Source organism: Anguilla anguilla, chromosome 16 (genome assembly GCF_013347855.1).
Source record: "Anguilla anguilla isolate fAngAng1 chromosome 16, fAngAng1.pri, whole genome shotgun sequence".
NCBI lineage: Eukaryota > Metazoa > Chordata > Actinopteri > Anguilliformes > Anguillidae > Anguilla > Anguilla anguilla.
In genome coordinates, this window is record NC_049216.1 from 23,180,679 (window position 1) to 23,200,166 (window position 19,488).

The window sequence follows — 19,488 nt, forward strand, 5'->3', positions numbered from 1 at the left end:
GAAACAATGAGTTTTTATTTCTTACTGTCAAAGATAACAGGTTGTGATTGATCATAAAGAGTAAAAGTCTCATTTAAATTGTTTGGGACATAAAGGAAAAACATCAGAACCCATGTGGTAAAGGTGTACCTTTCATTCCAGTGTCAAATAATTCTGTTTTTTGAGCGCAAAATATTTTCATTTCTAGTGCTCCCCCTACACTCCCATCCTCCTGACAGACTCTCACTGTTACAGAATTACACTCCCTGCCTCCAGTAGGCAGACAAAAATAGTATTAAAAACATGGTCTCTGAGCTGTGGTCTGACGTTCTGTACTGGAAGCACAGTGAAACGCCCCATGGTCTATTTCTGTGGGTAACCGACTGGCCCATAATTGCCCATCGCGTTGCTGAGGGAGGATATTGGTTGTCAGTCTTATAACATCTTAACCCCTCAGTTTGAGCAGGTGCTTGCAGTCTGTGGGCAGAAGCCGTGTAGAAAGCACGCACATCTGATGCCGTGACTGCGCAGCTCAGCCAGCGGACTGCGTGGTGAAGCCCTGACAGCACCTGCTTTTGGAGGAGATGTGTTATTCTGGCCTCCCCTGAATCAAACTGAAGTTGGTCCACGGATGGGTCTGAAAATTGTGACTGCTTTTCAAAAATTTGGTGAAAATGAAAGTGGGTAAGAAAAATTAGATGGGTGAAAGAATTCTGAATGTTGTTTCTAAAGTTATAGCTGAACACGTTTAATCTGATTGTGCTCACTGTTTCAGTGTGAATTAATTAGTTAATTTACTATTGAAAGGCCTGACTTGTTAGATGTAGATACACAGGGAAGAGTGTAAAACAATACAAAGGTAGAAATATCAGTTGACTGTAAAGTAGTAGAGTAAGAAATGTAACACAAAAAGGACTGCATTTCTTACAGCGCATCAGCAGGAGTGATTCTGGGACTCCATCATGTGTGGGCCCTTTCTTTCAGTACACACAGTCATTAACAGAGCCACCCCTGGATCAGAACTCTAAGAAAATGCTTTCCCGTGACAGGACGTCTCCACTATTGGATCAGGCAGCTGTCCTTCTTCTTCTTGACTTTCTGCACCTCTCCTCCTGCGCTGGCCTTCTTCACCATCTCCACTACCTGCAGCGTGCAGAGCAGACAGGTGACATTCATTGCACATTCCATATGACCACAGAGCCTGCCTTCATTAACTTTCAACCAGCTGGAACTTGTTTGAACAATGAAGTTAAGTTTGCGTCTTGGTTATATGAAGTTAAGTGTGTTTTATTGTTAATATTTCTACCTAATTTCAGCAGTTGACATTCAAGAGAACACTGATTTGAATCTAGAAGCTAATAAAGCTATTGTAATGCAAAAGTGCGGTAATAGAAAATGCAATTAAAATGCGCTTGTAATAATGGATTCCATGTAGATATGTTTTGGTGAAAATACATCTGTTCTCTTTGATGTGGTTCCTTGATTTACCTCGCTGTTGTCTGGGAAGGCGTGGGATTCCAGCTTGGAGTACACCAACATGTCATTGACAGTGACCTCAAAGCTTGCTGTAGGGGGCGACAAAGTTCAGTTTAAAATAATTTAAAACCGAAAAAAATAACCCCTGTGGATATACAGTCGGTGTTTTCACATTCAGAAAGCTCCACTATGAGGTTTTGTCGCTGTCCAACAATATTTACGGCTTTTAACGTTGGAAGGGGTGCATCATACGGGTTGTTTTGCCGGTAAGCTCCGTGCCAGCGCAATAAGGAAGCATGACTTATTAAAAAATTGATAAAGGGGCAGCGATCTAAAAAGTCACGTTGATGTGTGTATCCCGTTGCTCCAACAGAAACTTGTATTCCCACCTTGTGCGTGGGAGCCGTGTTAGATGTCCATAACGTTTTTGCAGACTATGTGATGGGTCTACGCTGCCTTTTATCAATCGATACGATATAGGACACGTTTTTATTTGAATTACGATAACCATCAGGGAAGAGTGAAGCTATAAATCTGTTAAACAAGTTGTCACCCTGTCTGATGGTGAAAACTCCGCTGTTTGATTTAAACAGCAAATCCTACAACGGCCTAATTTTCCATTAAACCTTTGCATGATATGAAATGCTACTTAAAGGAAAATACATGTTGGGCAAATAAAATAAATCCGGGTAAAACCCGAGTTGAATTATGGCTAAATTTAGCTAACCTAGTCCATTTATGTCAGAACATCTCTCAACCCGTTTTCCAACCCTCTAGACGTCTAGATTCGGTCTTTTGGCTTGTGCTCACTGGTATATCATGTGCTTTCATTCCTGTAACTGCCCCATTATATTTGATTTTAGTTTGTGTTTACAAGTGAACGCAATGTGAATGTTCCCAACTTCCTTGTAAATTTGAATTATATGTTCAATTTAAAAAGGTACGTATGTTAATGTTGTGTTGCCAAAACTGCACTGGACAACACTCAACTGATATGAACTCAATTGTGTCCCTTGGCAACGATATCTGTTTCTAAACAATGTCAGCGTTGGACAGTCTCAAAGTACAAATCCAGTCATATTCAGATAAATAAAAGTCTTACAGCTGCGTCCGACTTTTCCGGACACAATGGCATCGGGGACATGCGTTTTAATCAGTCCAGCTAGTTCCCGATACCTGGAGGAGTACCCTCATCCGCCGCTGTTAAAGTACAAGAAATACATAGTAAATTAGTTTTAAAACTTCTTTGAATTCAACCTAAATTAAACAACATAATGGCATTCAATATTGTAAATTTGCCGTATAGGCTATTGTAGACCTAGCCTACAAGAAAGTAAAGCTTTTTTGCCATTTATAGGCTAATTACAATTCAAATGTGGGTCATATTTTTCGTTGACTGATGACAAAATGCTTACCAGTATTCTATGTGCACGGTTGGTGCCATGTTCCGGTCTTTGTTTGGTTTTCACTTCGATGTTTGGTGTCCTTTGGTGTTCACTTCATCGAGTTCAGTCCACAAAACTGCTAAGTCACTGAGTTAAGTTAGCCTATTTGTATAGTTCGGCCACGCCCAACTCAATGACAGGTGACTAAGATAACGAATCTTTTACGTGTGATATTTGCACGTATATTTTCATATCCACAATATTGGCCTGTTTATCCACTCATTATAGTGTAGGCTATTATATGTTTAGTAAGCAAAATACAGTCCACCAGTGAGGAACTTCCTAAAACATATTTGTTAAATGGATGGGGGTATTAAAAAAATCAAATGATAGCTACATAACATGAAAGAATGTATGCATTTCAGACTTTATTATATAAAGGTACACAGTGAAAAATTGCAGTGTCATACCCTTAGCATGTTTAATTTGGACTGCGTGAAATATCTATTCCGTTTGCACCACATTTCTGTATCTATAAGATACACTAAATATAATTTCTCACATTTTACTTGTATGAAAAAATGCCTGAACCTATGTAACAAATTTATATTGATAATTTTTGGTCATCACTATCATACAGCTACATTACAGTACATATGTCTGCAAATCACACATTGTGCTATAAAAGTTGCCCCATATTTTCCAGCCCACATATATTCATGAAGACCCTCCACAAATGATAAACATATAAAATACACACATACCGTTGCAATATAATATCCTCCTGATAAATTCTTTGACTTTCACTTTGAACACTGCATATGTGCCATCACAAAAACTTACACCTAGTACATACTAACGTCATCTTGCATGTTAATAATAAGTACTGCAGCACCTCTCTGTCCAAAGACATTAGGCTGGTATGTTGGAATATATTCATATAACCCTATACACTTTGTTTGAAAATGAAATACACTGCAGTAATGTAAATGTGTGGGCTATTTTTGAATACTTCATAGCAGAGTATTGGTAAAATACTGCATCGAAAGCATCTGAAAGCAGGCAGTAATTTCACATTTGCTCATATATTGTATATACATTTCAAAATATTTTCCGTATATTCAATTTCCATTTCCATAAGAACACGTATGTACATATTGCCATCAAATGATCCATACTTATTTTGTTGTGTTTGTATTTCATAAAATAAAATAAGATCTTAAAAGTAAGTGGATTTTTTCATCGTTTTTTGTGATTGTGCCATTTCATATCTTCATTATTAGACACCAGGATGAGCTGGATGCCTTTAGTAGCCAAATGCCCTGTTAGCCTGTGTCCTTTTGATCCAACATGGGAGGGACTGCCTTCCATTTCATGGAGCCACATATGCTACTGCCATTGTTTTAAAACACTATTGAAAGCCATAAATCCACCTGAGACTCCCAATTCATTTGCCTTGATGGGAACAAAGGTAAACTTCCTTTGACTTCTGTCACATACTTCCTGTCCTCTCTCACGGCATCAGTCGTATCGGGGATCTCTCTTCTTTGGTGGCACTCTGCGATTGGACAGAACCCTCGCCTGGGGTGTCGTCAGGGGGCAGGGTGACTTTATCAGGGGTGTACTCGTTTCTCTTTAGATCTGCATGGAAGAGAGAGAGCGGAGACACTGGGCTAGGTGTGTGCTCACAGCATTCCCAAGACAAAATCCTGGTGGCCAAAAAGAAAATTTAAACCTGAAACCTGAACCCCAAACAAAATGAAGGGAAAACGCACCGGGGAGGTGCAGCTTGCGGCAGCAGGAGTTACAGTGATGTTTCTCTCTGAAGTTCCGGATGGCGTCGTCCCCCAAGTTTGCTGGCCCGAATATCATCTCATATGACCTGTGTGCAAGACACAGCTGGATGCAGTGCCAAGTAAAAACACTACCTACCCCTGACCTGCACTGACAGATGGACTGATTTCCTTTTATGATCACACAGGCTTCACTGAGCCAGGCAGTTATTATAGTTTCCTCTTCACTAAGAGCAGAGCAGAACACACATGCACGTAGACACACTGCTCTGTAAAGCAGGAAATACACGCACGCACGTACGCATACACACACACACACACACACACACACACAGAATGCTGACTCATGGGGCACTCACTCGTTTTCGCCTCTTGTAATTACAGATGGATCCGTCAAAATCTCCCCGACACCTGAAAGGAGAGGCATTGCAGAGCATGATGGGCATTACCGGGCTGACATGTACAAGTATGTTTTGAATTTTTATGAACACTGGAAAAGGGGGGGGCAGAGACTGCAAAGTCACCTTGCAGATCGAGCACCAGCAGTTCTCCCCTGGTGTACTCATAGGACCAGTGGCTGAAGGCCAGCATAGTCTCCTCCAGCAGGCTGCAGGGAACTATCTCATCCCCGTTGTTGTTGTTAAACTTCCTGAACTCGCCGCTGATGCACTCCTCAATGGCAAACCACTGACTGGCTGAGTGACAGTACAACAGGAACACTTCCAGGAACCTGGGGGGGTGGAGGATAGGACAGGATGTGTCAGAGGAGCCTGGACTTGAGTGGACTGAGGCAGCCACTTTGGTTATTTCCACATGCTGGTTTTGAGAGGTTAGAACTGGCTTTCCTGTTTTGAGATACAGGAAGCTGTCAACACACCAGAATAACACTTCAGTAGGCTGCACTCGGTTGGGCAGCATGTTCATTATGTGCGTTACCTGGGAGAGTAAACGATAGTCTTCGGCTTTATTTGGTTGAAGGCAAAGGTCAGTTTCTGAGCTGCTCTCTGCTGCTGAATTTCCTGTGAGAGAAAATATTCTTCAGATACTTAAATCGCATAATTTGCCACAATCAAGCGGACACTCCATCGGAGCACTGCATCACGTCTGTTCCACAGCCCTGCTGATGTAGTCTTTGCTTGTAAACATGTCTGCACGTTAAACGCCTCACCCTCAGACACAGCTGCAGAACAGTGTCATCTCTGTAGACGCTCTGCCAGGTATTGACCACCTCTGGCAAGAAGGACTTGACGATGTACAGGTGTCCTGGTTTGAGCACGTTGTCTTCGCACCAGGTGCACTGCACCTTCAGCGCCCTCCGAAGGCCTCCGCCCATTTCCTCCTTGCTGAGGAATTCGATCTTGGCGCAGAGCCCCCTCTGGGCCCAAGAGGACATGCTGTTGTTGATGGTATTGGGAGAGCTCTCCTCCAGACGGTACAGAGTCACAGGTTCTCCTGCAGGGGGAGACAGAGCGCCAAACAAAAATTTATCTGCGCAGAATTTGTCAATATGCTTCACATCAACCTCCCGCAAAAGCAGATTCAGAGTGTGGTAATGGAAAAACTCCCAAAACATGGACTATAAGAAGGAACCAGACTCAAGAGAGGGAGTCCATCCTCCCTCTTTTGGCTGGCTCAGGGTTTGAGTTCATAGGGACCAATGGGGACCAATTTAGCAGATCAGATCCTCACAGACAGGAAGGGGTGGGAGAGTTTCTTACCTTTTGGAGGTACAGGGGTGAAGGGGATGCTCTGGGACAGTCTCATCAGGTTATTGCGCTCCACAGCTATTGGGGGGGGTGGGGGCAGAAGTTAAAATTTACTTTGAAACTTCATTGCTTGACTTGATGTAGTCAGCCTGTCTCACCTGAATACTGAAAGCTGGTATCTAAGGGTTTGAAGGGAGAACCGATGGCTGTAGAGGAAAGAAAATGCATTTCTGTTCATTTATGTGTTCAGAAGCAACTTTCACACTGTGCATTTAAAGATTAGCACTGGCCTGTATACAAAAATTGAGTGGGGTATAATCACAGAAAAAGCACCACTGTAATGAAAATAATAATTCAGCAAAAGTATTCAGTAATTTTGTCAGGCGACCGTGCCATTGGGACATACTGTATCTGACCACAAAAATGCAACCTTTCCTAGGCTAAAGTCAGCTTAACTTCTGTGTTTAAACAAACCAATGCTGCTTTTCCAACCATCACAAATAAATAAAAATCAAGCCCTGATTTACTCACAGTCTTTCCTGGCCCCGAGGTGCGTGTTTCTGAACATGTACAGAGATGTGGAAACTGTATAAAATATAATTTACAAACAATACAGAAAAATGTTTAGTACCATATTAGGCTCAAGGATGTAGCACAGTCAGGCAAGTGGAATTGTGAGAGAGCACGGTAAGTTAGGTATTGATTATGGGTTTACTAGCCCTTCCTGTGCTACATACTAGAAAAAGCATAGAAATGCATAAAAAAAACATTTCTCCCACATATTGGGCCCTCACAAATAAACTTCCAAACATTTTTCCGTCATACCATTCAAGAGCTCTTCCCCTGGAGTCCTGGCAAAAATGAAAAGAACAAAAGAGAAATAAATGCTAAAGAGAATAAATGCAACCTTTCATTTACATGAGGCAAATAAACTGTCAAGAATTCTAAAATGGTCCATGTTTGTAAGCATATGTCAGTCTGCTTCCCCAGTATCATTAGGCCCCTTCCTATAGGGTTTTATACAGTTTGTCCCGAATAGCTCTTTGTTTCTCCCTCACCATGGAAACTGAAATTCCAGTGGGGGGGGGGGGGGGGGGGGGGGGGGGGGGTTGATCCTTTCTTTTAATAAAAGGGGAACATACGAGGCGAACCCTGTGGTTGTGTGATTGCCCTGTTGTTGTAGTTGATCCAAATCTGAATGATAAAATTGTGATCCTGTTTACAGTTGATCGGTATAGCTGAGGGGGTCTATCAAAAAAAAACAGTGCTGGCAGGTGAAGTGAAATGATTCACCACAGAACTGCATTTAAAGTTTTCAGGTGATTGTATTAGCGGAAGAAATGAAAGGGAGAGAATCCCTGGCGTGGTGCCTGTCTGCCTGCTGGGCAGGTTTTAGGGAGGGCTTTGAGCTGAGGAGAAGCTTGGCTCGGACGAGGCTACAGACAGTAAAACATAAAAATGCGCTCATACTCACACACTGCTGAGCTGTGCTGACTTGCCCTTTTGGGGGTAAAAAGAGAAAGGAAGGGTCAAAGTTAGCCAGAAATAATATATGCTTTAAGTGGTCAATAGCCTGCTGTTGAATGTTCTGTTGTTTCTGTAGAGAAGGTGCCGAGGGTGCAGAACTCACCAGCAGCCCTGTTTTCTGCTCTTGCTGATAAAGGAGATCCTCGGCTGACACACGACCCCGCCCCCTACCACTGAGAGCTAAACGCACACGTTCACACGGGTAAGCAGCCACGCAAACAGGGGAGACACATCAGTGATTTTAGCACCATGGGGGGGTGACCAAGGTGGCTGGAGTGTTAAAGGAGGGATGATTCAGGTGTACCTGAGTTGGGACAGAGGGAGGAGGGGTTTCTGCCAAACTCTGTGAAACCTGCGTAGGAACTCGCTGTCCTCATCAGTCCACTAGGGGAGCCCTTGGGTTGGGGAAAAAAGAAATTATTACACAATATACTGTACACCAAAGTAAACTGTACCAGTAATTTGTAAACATTGCATTACCAATTATAATTTATTTTCTGGATAGTTCCGTAGAACTTTACTCACAAACATCACAAATTAACACGTGGAAGTAATTTGACTGCTGTGCTTAAAACCAGCCTGCTGTATTTTAACCATTAAACAGACTCATAAAATAGAAAGGGCTTGCACTCAACGCTGGTTGATAAACGTAATCCTACACAGTTGGATTATGTTCTAATACAGTCAGTACCAGATGTTTTTTACTTGATGAAAATGTAATAAAATCTGACCGGGTCTTTTCCCCTCAGTGATGGGTTGAGAGGCCTGTTTCCCCCAGTGAGGTCTTCTCCAAATCCCGAGCGTTCTGCGATGTTTTTATGCCCTTAAACAATAGAGAATCCATCAGACTTTGCAACAATTAGGTATACCATAAAAAAACAGCTTAATCACTAAAAGCTAAAACCAGGAAACATATTATGCTAAACATAACAATAAGTGCTGTACAATTATGCAAGTTAACATAGGAGAGTCTGATGGAGAGTCTGATCCCCAAAGCGCTTGTCAGTGTATACTGGCATGATGTGTGTGTGCTGTTAAAGGTTAATGGTGTGAATGACATGAATATCCTCTGCACTCCCATACTCACCCACAAACGCCTCAAACTCAAGACTCAAGCTTTCGGGCAGGACCCCATGATGCCCCACAGAAGAAGGGGGGCCCACAAAAAACTTTGCAGCCCAGGGCAGGCTACTGGGCGTGGTGGTGTTCTGGGAGTCCTCTGCGTGGGGCGGCGGGCCCCCCTCGTCCAGGGGCCGGCCCCCGAGGCGGAGCTCGGGCGGAGACAGGGCAGCGTCGGAAACCCCAGGCTCCAGGCTCCGCCCCTCAGGGCTCACCCCAGCCGCCTCCGGCCCCCGGCTCCTGTTTGCATCCCAGGCCCCGCCCCAGAAGATGGAGTCAGTCACACTGGCCTCACCCTGCTGGACCGGGGGGCCGATGCCAGCCCCTGTGCTGCGCTTGAGCAGGGTGGGGCCCTGGGGCTGAGAAGGCGTGTCCAGAGGGCGGGGCCCCAGGTTCTTGGAGACGCTTAGCTCCCGGGTGATCTGGTTGTGGACCTTGCTGGCTTCTGAAGCTCGCTGGGCAGACAGGGCCTTCAGCGTGTCCACCGTCAGAACAGACAGGTCCTGCAGGTGCCCGATCTGGGAGTCCAGGGTGGTGAGGGAGCGCTTTATGAAGTTCACCCGCTTGCCAACTTCCTTCAGTTGCAGGAGCATGCTTTGCACCCTGCAGAAACGATAAGAAGGTGGGTCTGAACGCTGCTGATGATCTCACTGGTCAGGCGCTCTTAGTGTTCTCCTGAGCTGCGCTGAACAGTGGTGCAGAAGGATGCTGCAACAACCCCAAAATGGGTGGAGCCATTACGTAGTATTTGAACCAATCATAGCTAATCTGTGCTAATGACATGGAGCATATTATCATTTGATTGGTCCACAAAAGGGATTTGGGTATGCGCAAAGCACCTGTCAGAAGTGACCCTTATCCTCTCCTCACTCCCAGAGTGAAAGTGGTCGTCCTTTTCCCGGAAGTACGTCTCCAAGCACTGCTCCTCAAAGTCATGGAGCCTCTTTCTGTCCTCCTCAGTCAAAAACAGCTCTGTGAGGGGGTGAAACACTTTTTAAGATTTCATTTTATAAAACCAAATAAGAATCACATCTGCAACCAGAGGCAGAGACCAAACATTTTAAGGAGGAGCTCAACAACTCTGGTTCTGCAGGACAGCAATCCAGCAAGTTTTCCAGCCTAAAGCAAGAGCACTGCCCCGAGTTGGGAGGATAAGTTTATTCTTCATCGTCATCATCATCATCATCAGTTAGATAATTAGTTGGAATCAGTGCCAGCCTGCAGGACCAATGTTGAGTTTCCCTCCTCTTTAAGAGGCTGCTGTTCCTACTTGGTCCATATGTCATGCCGCCCTTCTTCCTCTTTCTACAGATGCAGGTGAAGACGGAGACCAGGTGACTGAGGAGGACGAGAGGTGGGGGTACGACTGACTTCTCGTGGTACGCCATGATGAAATGGTACCGCTGGTACTTCCACACCAGGTTCGAGATGGATTTCACTTGCAGATACACGTTGCTGTGAGCAAAACAATACCACAGATTAAACTATACCATCATTTAGTGCAGACGCAGATCAACCAGACTGTGCTGAAGCCATGGGTGTGTAGGCTACCTTATGGGACATGTATTTACCAGTCTGAGTTACTAAAACCATGTGTTATAACCTGCAGTATTAATCCAGGTTAATTTCTTGACAATGTTGAGCAAGCCAAAAGATGTGTTTAGGTCGCATTGGTGATAAGGTCCTAACATCAACGGTTTGTCTTACTTGAAGAAAGCGATGAGTAGATTCACAATGAGAATATACTGAACAAAGAGGTACACAGCCTGCAATAGTGGGGTCAGCCAAACGGCTGGACCACACAACTCCTTCGCCTCACTGTTTCCTGCACACACTGAGGATGAAACGGAGAGAAAGTACCTGTTAACAAGAGAGGGGTGGACCACAGCAACAACGAAACATAGTTTCAACCAATAGTTCAAGTTAAATTACTAAATGTCATGTTTACAAATTGTGAAGTTACAGGACAATGACACTGTGACGTGGCTACGGCTGTAATTCATGCAAAACACGAAACTCAGCAGTGTTAAAATACAGACTATAACCGCACCAGCTGGCTGCCCTTCCCCAGTCTCCCAGAACAACCATGAGAAAAGTGAAACAACCCAAAAAAAAAAAAAAAAAACCTAAATTTCAGTCCCAAGTAAACTCCTGTGTGGGGTGGAGTGTACATACTGATTATGTCATCCCTGCATCTTGCAAAGTGAAAAGGGTGAAAACACCTTTTGTGATTTCCTGTGCTGGTGAGCATCACCCATGCCGTGCCTCAAAAGCGGAGAGAAAATGCTGGCTTACCATCGTCATCGCCCTTACCATCGATCTCGTAAGCATACACCTCCCCGTACATCATCCAGTAGGGCTGGAAGACCACGTCCTTCGCCAGCGTCCAGGACGGCTCCTCGTTGGGGTACAGTATGGCCTTCCGGGGCACACCGTAGCTCACCAGGATCACAGCCATTATTACAACGATGTAAAACATGTTGGCCACCTGCAATCACAAACAAGGCCTGCCGTTTTAATTAAGCCCTGTTTTTAAATTCAAAGACATCATAATAGTGATTACCATCATTATACAGGTATAATCTGTCACCATGTTCAGATTTGCTATTGTCAGTTTGCATTAAGCTTTTAATATTACAGAAACTTAAGCCATTGTTTATTTAGTGTACGCTTACCATTCAAAATGAAAACTGAACTAACCGGTTCCTGTTCAAGTGTGCCTGTTAAATCAGGTAGTCATATTGATGTTAATGAAATTTATAAATGATTCCTTTAAGCGTAGGTTTTTTGGAATGTTTTCTAAATTAACACCTTAATGGCTTAATGGAGACTAAATTTACTCACCATTTTCCCAATCATCATGATGTAGGGACCAGCATATTGGTTCACCGCAACAATGTCCAGAAGCCGCACAAACCAAAATATGATATTCAGGCAGTAAACGATTCTCCCAGCCGTGAAGATGTCGCCTGTTCCAAATCTCAGTCCAAATCCCACAAAGAAAGTAACTATTGCAATAGTGTCTGAAATGTTAAAGTAATCACTGAACCAGACTCTGATCTTCTGAGTTATCTTACCAGCTTCAGACATGCACATCTATAAAAAACACAAAAAACAAACAACATGCAATGAGGGCAGGACAAGTGTCGCAGACACCGAGACAGAGCGGTACAGTGGGGCAGTCAGGGCAGATCTTTACCTCCCGGGTCTTCTCTATGGCGGAAGTGAAGATGTAGAGGATGACCACACACTCCTGCGCGGAAGGCGTGGGGGGCATCCGTACCAGGATCACATACGAGTACAGCATAAGAAACCCCAGGTACGCCAGCTGACCAACAAAACCAAAAGCAAGGTCACTGGGACCTTAAACAGGTATGCCATAATACACAGTATATTCAAAGATTCATGCAACTAAACTCAAATTGTATGGAAATGCTAGGTTCTGAGGGTTAGGGTCAGGAGGTAGCCAAAATTTATCATGTTAAGTGCAGACCCCTCTGGAGCTGAGGTTAACCCCCTTCATGCCAAAGCATTTCTGATACCCTCAGCTTAACCTTCCTCCCACTTAAAATGTGGAAATTAGCTAGTCAGGCTTCTGAAAAACTGTCTCTGCTCCCCGTGGCGAACAGTCTCAGGACCAGCGGCACACCCACCGTGTTGAACCAGAACTTGACGATGGGCGCTTGGTAGAAGGCGTAGAACCTGCGGGTGACGGGGATTCTCCGGCTGCGGAGGGAATATGTGCCCTCACTTTTCTGCTCAGCGTGGTCAGTCTGCCTCCCCTCCCTCAAAACATCCTGCAAACCGGAGATTTAAGACACAGGAAATACAAAACTTCTCCAAAACAGGGTTACAATTCTGTAAGAAAAAAATATACCCAATAAGCTGATCATACAGCTGACTGTTAAATTTCACACATTTGATTGCAGTAAAACTTCTACATTTTAATTTTCTAGTGTGAATGTTATTGACCAAGGAAGTGGCACATTAAAATAGAATTCTTTTGCATGTTTAGCCTGTTGAAAAATCGCTGGTGCTTATTGTGCTTCATACATTTACATAATAAATCATCAGTCAATTATCAATTATCAGAGTTTTCTAAAGGGTGCTGTTTTTTGTACCATTATATATTTTGTGGGATTAAGCACCCAATTACTAGTAAATAGGTTTGAGTTGAACACTTGTCATTCTCCATTACGACTTAGAACATGGCCTGAGGGCACTGATGCCTCAGAAGTAGCACAGGTGAGACGCCTTATGAGCCGACACCTGAATGCAGGTAGACTTGTCTAATTAGTGCTGTTAGAGAAAGAACAGCTCTTTGTCTGCAAATGTTCAGCGATTGCCATTATGGAGGATACTCCTTCCCTACTTTCTGTGCATCATCGCGGTCACCTCCTACACCAAGAGTCATCAGTCTTATCCAAAAAGGGCCGGTGTGGGTGCAAGTTTTTGTTTTGGCCCAGCACTAAGACACCTGATTCTACTTATCAAGGTTTTGACTGAAGACCAGGATTAGTGAATTCAGTTTAATTAAGCATGATCGGGTGTCTTAGTACTGAGCTGAAACAAAAACCTACACCCACTCTGGCCCTTTTCGGATAAGATTGGACACCCCTGTCCTGTACCCTGTTTTTCACCCTTCACCTGGACACTACTGTATGTGGTGAGTGGATGTGTCTGATTGCGATGTGGCCTTTGTGGGTGTGGCCTGACCATTTGGATGTGATCGTTGGCGGCGGGGTGGTGGAAGGGGTGCTCGCCGTCCTCCAGTGTCATCAGGTGGGCGTCCTGCGACTGGGGGATGTGGGCCATCTCCGCTTTGCTCTTATACTCCAGGAGGAGGATCGCAGGGGGAACCAGGATGCTGAGAATTACCTGAACAAAGAGGAACGACTCTCACTAACAAGGAGCAACAGCTAACATTAGGAGAGAAAGCACATTAAACAGTGCTGTATTTTCCTCCTAAAATAATAAGGGGGGAGTGCCAGTATGGTGGTAGTAGTTGGGAAACCATGCCGATTCTCTGGTGGGGAGCACTACCACTCAGAACAGAGGGAGAGCGCTTACACCTGATTGGCTCAGCTGAAGCACCCAGCTAAGTAAATATAAAAAACTGTGTAAACTATATGAGTTCAGTAAGGTGATTCACACAAGTTACTCCTGTAACTCCCTGTGACACTGGAAGGGGAGCATGGACGAGGATCCTCCTCTTTTGGGAGCTGGCGGAGCTTCAGGACCATGGACAGCAGTACCCTCACCCACAGATATGCACAGCTGGGGCTGATTCGTTATCAGCACAGGTGATTCTAGTTCCCGTCGCTGGGTCCTTTATAAAGGCACAGCCTGCAGTAAGCCCTGGGGGAGGGGAGGGTCTGTGGGATGTCTCTGGGTAAATCTCCTCTCAGGTTACCTTGTACCAGGAGTTCTTCCTCATGTTGAGGCGGCCCATCCACATGTCGGACAGCAGCATCTGCGTACAGGTGTGAGCAACGAAGGGCCGCAGCCTGGACGCCACGGCCAGCTTCAGACAGGTGGAGTTGCTCCAGCTCTTCAGCTCGTAGGTGAGCAGCTTCATGGCCATGGTCTCATCCTGCCGGAATGACTGCTCCAGCAGGTCCACCGCCAGTGTGCCAAACTCGCTGGACACCATGACACCCTGTTAGTGCTCCGTCAGCACACAGCACCACAACATTACACCACACCCTGTCATAAAAGTACACCTCCACATTGCACTGCACCCCAACATCACACCACACCCTGTCCTACATAACGCCTAAACCACAGAAACATTTCACAGCACATTACACATTTTTGAGTACTATCTGGTTCCCAGAGTACCCCTTCAGTAATACTCATGCTTATTGTGAGTACTGTGGTAATACTCATACATACTTGCTGTACTCCTTCAGTAATACGCATGCTTACTGTGAGTACTGTAGTAATACTCCTACATACTTGGAGTAGTCCTTCAGTGATACTCATGCTTACAGTGAGTACTGTAGTAATACTTGTACATATTTGGAGTACTCCTTCAGTAATACTCATGCTTACTGTGAGTACTGTGGTAATACTCATACAAACTTGGAGTACTCCTTCAGTGATACTCATGCTTACTGTGAGTACTGTAGTAATGCTCATACATACTTGGAGTACTCCCTCAGCTCCTCAGAGGTGCCGTCCACCACATCGCTCTTCTGGACCTCGTCGGCCATGGAGTGGGAGAGCCTGCAGGCCACCAGGGCCTTGGCCATGGACTCTTCCCCGTGCTGCCAGAAGAACAGCGCCATCTTCTGCCTCTTCATGAGCACTGCCCACACCAGCAGCTCGTTAAACGGGTACGGGAAGCGCTGCGTCTCCGGGTCGTCGATATCCACCACCTCCTCCCTGCTCCTCTTCCTCGCCTGTTGCCTGGACGACTCCGGCTGGAACAAAGACACAGACTGTGACTGGTCAGAAGCTCCAGACATGGGAAGGTGAGCATTGTATGACAAACCCATTCCAGTAGGGACTCAGACAGGTGAAATCTGTGTAACTCACTTTTGAAAAGCTTACAAATTGTGCAAGGATATTCCCAATGTGACAAAATCAAGAACTAACCTAAACCTAGCAGATGTAGTTCCTGCTTTTTAAATTTTTAAAAAGTGCAGAAGTGCAGAAACTACTCTGAGTAGCTTGGCTGGATTGAAAGGGGCACCTTGGGTTTGTACGGTTGCGCGGTTTTGATGAAGTGGTTGTGCCTGGTCTTTTCCTTCTTGTCGACGTGAATGCAGAACGACTCGCGGTTCTTGTGCAGGTGCGATCCGCCAATTGTTATGTGTCGCCCAGACCTCTAAAGGAGGAAGAGAGAGTTTTTAAACATGTTGTCACCGCCACATTTCCTTTCATGTGGCATATATCGCTGGGATGCTTCCCAGGCATTGTGCCATCATGCTTAAGATCAGAATTCCTTACCCGGCTGTTGCCATAGAGATTGTTGTAAATGATCCGGAAGCGCTTCCTGGTGTAGTTGCACCTGTAGGTCCCGCCCATGAGGTACTCGATGACGAGGCCCACGTCTATCAGGGTGATCTTGTAATTTGGAGGAAGGTGACCCTACAGCAGCCCGGAGAACAGTCTGTGAATCACCTTTCCAAACCTACCTGTGGACGCGTGCTACTACACACACTCAACAGGAGGAAAACGTATGTACCTGTTTGACGTCTCTTACGAGGTGGAAGAGAGTGGGATTAGTTGAGGACTGTTTCTGTAAGGAAAGAGAAGAGTATGCCAAAATAAATACGTGAAACGTATCATAATCCTGAAGTGCCATGAGACATTCATAAGATGATGTGTGGGGTGGGTGTGGTCATAAGTGTGTAACGTGCTGGGTGTGGGGTGGATGTGGTCAGAAGTATGTAACGCGCTGAGTGTGGGGTAGGTGTGGCTCAGTACCGTGTTGTAGAGCTCCTCCAAGCGGCTGATGGTGAGGAAGCGATGCATGCTGACTCCATTCTCAATCAGCAGCTTCACAAACTCCACCCTGTCCATCACCAGCGCATCCAACATAGCCTGCTCCAGGGAACCCACCTACAGCGCACACACACAGACACGCGCATACACACACACATGTACACACATACAGGCACGCGCATACACACACACATGTACACACATACAGGCACGCGCATACACACACACATGTACACACATACAGGCACGCGCATACACACACACATGTACACACATACAGGCGCGCGCATACACACGCATATACACACACGTACATACACACACACACACACAAGCACGCGCATACGCACACACACACACACACACACATATACACAAGCACACACAGGTGCGTGCATACCCACACACATACACACACAGGCAAGTGCATATACACACATACACACACAAAGGATGCACACACAAACACACACAGAGGCACATGCAAGCACATTATTTTATAAGAGAAATACAGGGCAATGACAGGCAGAATTATAGTGCAGTGTCCTGCTCTGTGTACCAGTAGCTGCTGCCCGTAGACAAACACGTGGTTCTTGGCGATGTCAACACGATCCCAGGCCAGTGTGAGCACAAGCTGGTCAAACGCTGATGTGTTGGTGCCTGTAGAACAACAGAGACGTACAGATTACCTACTTTTACACCTGTACAGTCTTCACCTGGGACATCTGTTACACCTGTACGGTCTTCACCTGGGAGATCCTGTTACACCTGGGACATCCTGTGATACCTGTACATTCTTCATCTGGGACTTCTGTTACACTTGTACATTCACCTGGCTTTGCCAGGGAACATATAGAATCAGTTACTGGCTTACGAGCGCATGGCAGCATGTTTGAGCACACCCTTGGCAAAGTCACATTTCCCATGAATCAGCACTTTAATGACCTAAGGAGCCCAACACCCAACACTAAACAACACTCCTGTCCCACACACACCCCAAAATTCACCTGTATCAGCTTACCTACCAATAATCATTGAGAGTAATACTATGCCATCTTATTTGTTTGCGTTGTACATGTTCATTGCCATGCTAGCTTCCTTGTATCTAACTGGATGATTAAATCAATATTCCACATTCTGCAAACAAAACTGAGGGAAAAGGCACAATCTGACATCCTGTACCATCTGAGGTCAAGGCTGTTACATGAAAAACGTATAAACACTTGGTTACCACAGTATAAAGCTAAAACTCGCACCCAGACACTCAGGTGTTGATTAGCCTCAACGAAGTGTGGGAACAGTCGCAGCAAAGTATATTGAGAGAGATAATGGACCTAATAGACTATCACTTGCAGCAGTCCATCTGCCAAAGGGCATGAGAGTCTGAACAGTCGTGCGGGGTTGTTCACCTTTTAAAAGTGCTCTTAGTATGGCCACATCGATGTCCTGTGGATCCTCTGTTCCCACGTGGTAGACGGTTATCTTTTGCAATTAAAAAAGGGGGAAAAAATACATTTTAAGGTTCAGCAGGCTGAAGCTGAAATTTAAGACAGCCAGCATTTGACATTGTTTGTGTTACTGTAATCTGATTGTACTGCACCACTGGTATGCTTGACCATATTGTTTATCAAGCTGTCAACCTGAAGAAGGAGAGGTTTATCGAACGTAAGTGACGTGTATGAAAAAAGAACATTGCGCCAGGCTCTTTGGTGTCCAAGCTGAGCTGGGTATCTTCACTTTGAGTCAGTTTAATTAGGAATCCACAACAGTGGGACATCCTGCTGGGGTCGAGTGGACATAAGTTAGCCGAGGTTCCACAAGTCCTCTGCAGTCACTCACAAGACAGCTACAGTTGTCACGAGTCAGAGGCATGCCTCTCCTTCAATTGGTGCACGCCCTTCTGTATCACACTGCAGCCTGTAGCTTGTGAGCGTATGTGTGAGCAGAGAACAAACGGTCATTCACAGAAAGCGAAGCAGAGGAGAGGAGGGCAACCACCATGTTTACCAGCTCCTTCTTCTTCATGCACTCCATTATGGTTTGAAAGAGGTGGACGGCATCACTGTGGCTGAAGTTAAAGGTTTTTTTGATTGTTCCAATGATGTCCATTTCAACCCCATCAGGAAGAAATCTGGAAGGCAATACCAGCTCCAGTTACCTGTCCCATTTATAATAAGCACAATATACTTTTTCCATGTAACCATGCAGAAGCTATTTATTATTATTATTATTATTATTATTATTATTATTATTATTATTATTATTATTAGTCCTGCTCTTGACTCTAAACTTGTAAACCTGTAAAAATGAATATGGCAGTTATGCCTGACAATAACTTGCTCATTTTGAGAATGTTTTGAGTTATATTAATATAGATACTATACATAGCTTACAAATACCCATAAACAGGGCAACATTCATTTATACAGCTGGATATTTATTGAGGGAATTCAGGTTAAATCCAGTAGTAGTGCCCCACGTGGGAATCAAACCCGAAGCCTTCTGAGTTACAGGCCCACAACTGCCCTGAGGTGAGAGTGGTGGCAGTAACGCTGCCCGCCTCTACGCTCGTCACAAAGATCGCCCACCTTCCCTAAACATGCCCTCAGTCTCACCCGCCGTCCTCGGTGTGCTTGTGCACGTAGGCCAGCACGTCGGCAGCCCGTCCAGTCCCCTCACACACCACCACGGGCACGGGGGGGCTCTCCTGCAGGTACTCCAGCACCGTGAGGATCACGTTGGGCCCGCCCTCCAGGACCACCACCACCACCGGCACCCCCTGCCCGATCCCTGAGCACAGATGCAGGGCCCATCACTGCCACGCACAGCTCAAATAACACGTTCACCTCTGCATTTGAGCAACTGCACTTACACCCAGATACCTCAGAGTGACATAAAATGCCCACTGACACATGACTCATTCTATAGTGGGAAAGACAAACTAGTCTGGTTTGACCTATAAAGTGTGGGAAGGGCCTGGAAACAGCTCTACAGTGGGGGAGGGGCCGGGTAACAACTCTGCAGTGGGGGAGGGGCCTGGTAACAGCTCTA

General features: G+C 45.3%; 1 protein-coding gene and 3 long non-coding RNA genes across 9 annotated transcripts in view; 2 read left to right on the forward strand and 2 right to left on the reverse strand.

Moving 5' to 3' along the window:
• On the reverse strand, positions 1-3,021 carry LOC118215454. The gene is made up of 4 exons (XR_004762822.1): positions 2,871-3,021; positions 2,558-2,655; positions 1,468-1,544; positions 1-1,122 (listed from the first exon to the last, which is right to left on the reverse strand). It is a non-coding gene; the product is annotated as an uncharacterized LOC118215454 (long non-coding RNA).
• On the forward strand, positions 1,057-10,412 carry LOC118215456. 2 transcript variants are annotated; one of them, XR_004762824.1, is made up of 5 exons: positions 1,057-1,144; positions 4,480-4,755; positions 5,018-5,099; positions 7,943-8,068; positions 10,297-10,412. It is a non-coding gene; the product is annotated as an uncharacterized LOC118215456 (long non-coding RNA). The 2 variants fall into 2 exon arrangements; XR_004762825.1 differs by lacking the exons at positions 1,057-1,144; positions 4,480-4,755 and adding an exon at positions 1,457-1,721.
• LOC118215450 (transient receptor potential cation channel subfamily M member 7-like) overlaps positions 3,249-19,488 on the reverse strand; it is a 26,378-nt gene continuing 10,138 nt past the window's right edge. For 2 of the 5 annotated variants that reach the window (XM_035396271.1, XM_035396269.1), the window contains exons 8-40: positions 19,053-19,227; positions 18,445-18,568; positions 17,847-17,919; positions 16,997-17,097; positions 16,420-16,554; positions 16,178-16,231; positions 15,940-16,080; positions 15,683-15,817; positions 15,133-15,410; positions 14,399-14,627; positions 13,702-13,863; positions 12,639-12,782; positions 12,185-12,313; positions 11,830-12,081; positions 11,281-11,473; positions 10,693-10,819; positions 10,256-10,440; positions 9,825-9,957; positions 8,954-9,588; positions 8,598-8,689; positions 8,171-8,261; positions 7,970-8,046; positions 7,814-7,839; positions 7,165-7,190; positions 6,871-6,924; positions 6,498-6,545; positions 6,352-6,417; positions 5,802-6,085; positions 5,570-5,652; positions 5,158-5,363; positions 4,993-5,044; positions 4,616-4,722; positions 3,249-4,481 (exon numbers count right to left, since the gene is read on the reverse strand). In XM_035396271.1, coding sequence (XP_035252162.1) covers positions 4,354-4,481; positions 4,616-4,722; positions 4,993-5,044; positions 5,158-5,363; positions 5,570-5,652; positions 5,802-6,085; positions 6,352-6,417; positions 6,498-6,545; positions 6,871-6,924; positions 7,165-7,190; positions 7,814-7,839; positions 7,970-8,046; positions 8,171-8,261; positions 8,598-8,689; positions 8,954-9,588; positions 9,825-9,957; positions 10,256-10,440; positions 10,693-10,819; positions 11,281-11,473; positions 11,830-12,081; positions 12,185-12,313; positions 12,639-12,782; positions 13,702-13,863; positions 14,399-14,627; positions 15,133-15,410; positions 15,683-15,817; positions 15,940-16,080; positions 16,178-16,231; positions 16,420-16,554; positions 16,997-17,097; positions 17,847-17,919; positions 18,445-18,568; positions 19,053-19,227 — 4,745 coding nt within the window. In that variant the 3' untranslated portion in view covers positions 3,249-4,353. Of the gene's footprint in view, positions 4,482-4,615; positions 4,723-4,992; positions 5,045-5,157; positions 5,364-5,569; positions 5,653-5,801; positions 6,086-6,351; positions 6,418-6,497; positions 6,546-6,870; positions 6,925-7,164; positions 7,191-7,813; positions 7,840-7,969; positions 8,047-8,170; positions 8,262-8,597; positions 8,690-8,953; positions 9,589-9,824; positions 9,958-10,255; positions 10,820-11,280; positions 11,474-11,829; positions 12,082-12,184; positions 12,314-12,638; positions 12,783-13,701; positions 13,864-14,398; positions 14,645-15,132; positions 15,411-15,682; positions 15,818-15,939; positions 16,081-16,177; positions 16,232-16,419; positions 16,555-16,996; positions 17,098-17,846; positions 17,920-18,444; positions 18,569-19,052; positions 19,228-19,488 lie in introns of those variants that run through there. The other 3 variants (XM_035396270.1, XM_035396272.1, XM_035396274.1) reach the window with 3 other exon arrangements.
• Positions 15,379-19,488, forward strand: part of LOC118215455 — a 26,792-nt gene continuing 22,682 nt past the window's right edge. The window contains exon 1 of the long non-coding RNA XR_004762823.1: positions 15,379-15,461. This is a non-coding gene — a long non-coding RNA (uncharacterized LOC118215455). The remainder of the gene's footprint in view (positions 15,462-19,488) is intronic.